Below are 810 nucleotides of genomic sequence, written 5' to 3' on the forward strand. Positions count from 1 at the left end.
GAAAGAGGGGGAAAAAGAAGGAGTGAACATCAAACTGTTTTCTTGAAACTTCAATGGAATTACAAACTCTTTGCTGCAAACAGCTGCAGAGTGCAAACAGCACCCATGTTTAAACTATTTTCAGATTTGTGAAATTAATTTAAAACTTCACAGGGAGTGAGAAGATGGAGAACAACATGAAGCAACCTGGCATTCACAGCACTCAGCATATTCATTATTTCAACAGGGAAAAAGCTCAGAAGATCAGTTATTTTCACTTTGCATAATTCATTTATTGAGCCATGAGAACCCATGCCTGGGTTATGCCCTCCAGCACATGAACCACATGCCTGGGAGTACACAGAGGGGACAGGTTCTGTTGACAACATTCAGAAGGCAACTTGCAGAGTAACTCCAGCAGTACTGGGGATCCAGGGCCTCGAGCTGCTTCTCCTCACAACTTACAGTATTATTAATGTTTTAATGTATTAATGCCTTCTGTATACAGGGAAGCTTAAGAAACCCTCATAAAGAAGCTATCTTCAGCTGAGACAGCTTTTCCAAACTTTGCTTTGACAGTGAGCTGGAGGGTTTGGCTCTTACCACATACTGACTGTAATTAAAAGGCTGGGGGGAGGGAGAAACACAAACAAACAAAACCCAACTGTTTCAGGTGGTTCTGAACCCATGGAAAAAAAAAAAAATTGGCTGTGCAAACAAAATCTGGAAGCATTTGCTTTGAATAGCTCTTTTCTAAAACATCAGACTTGAAATCTGGCAGGGATGCAGATGGGTTTGTGACAGGGATGTATCTGTCCAAATTATAAGCCT

The 810-nt window shown here is 41.1% G+C and overlaps 1 protein-coding gene across 1 annotated transcript in view; it reads right to left on the minus strand.

The window, feature by feature from the left end:
• The window catches only part of WBP4 (WW domain binding protein 4), a 15,267-nt gene extending 14,680 nt beyond the window's left edge, over nucleotides 1-587 (minus strand). The window contains exon 1 of the mRNA XM_010000875.1: nucleotides 583-587. Within this exon, the coding sequence (XP_009999177.1) occupies nucleotides 583-587 (5 nt within the window). The remainder of the gene's footprint in view (nucleotides 1-582) is intronic.
• Nucleotides 588-810: the final 223 nt, after the last annotated feature.

Source organism: Chaetura pelagica, unplaced genomic scaffold (assembly GCF_000747805.2).
Source record: "Chaetura pelagica isolate M959 unplaced genomic scaffold, ChaPel_1.0 scaffold115, whole genome shotgun sequence".
Taxonomy (NCBI): Eukaryota; Metazoa; Chordata; class Aves; order Apodiformes; family Apodidae; genus Chaetura; species Chaetura pelagica.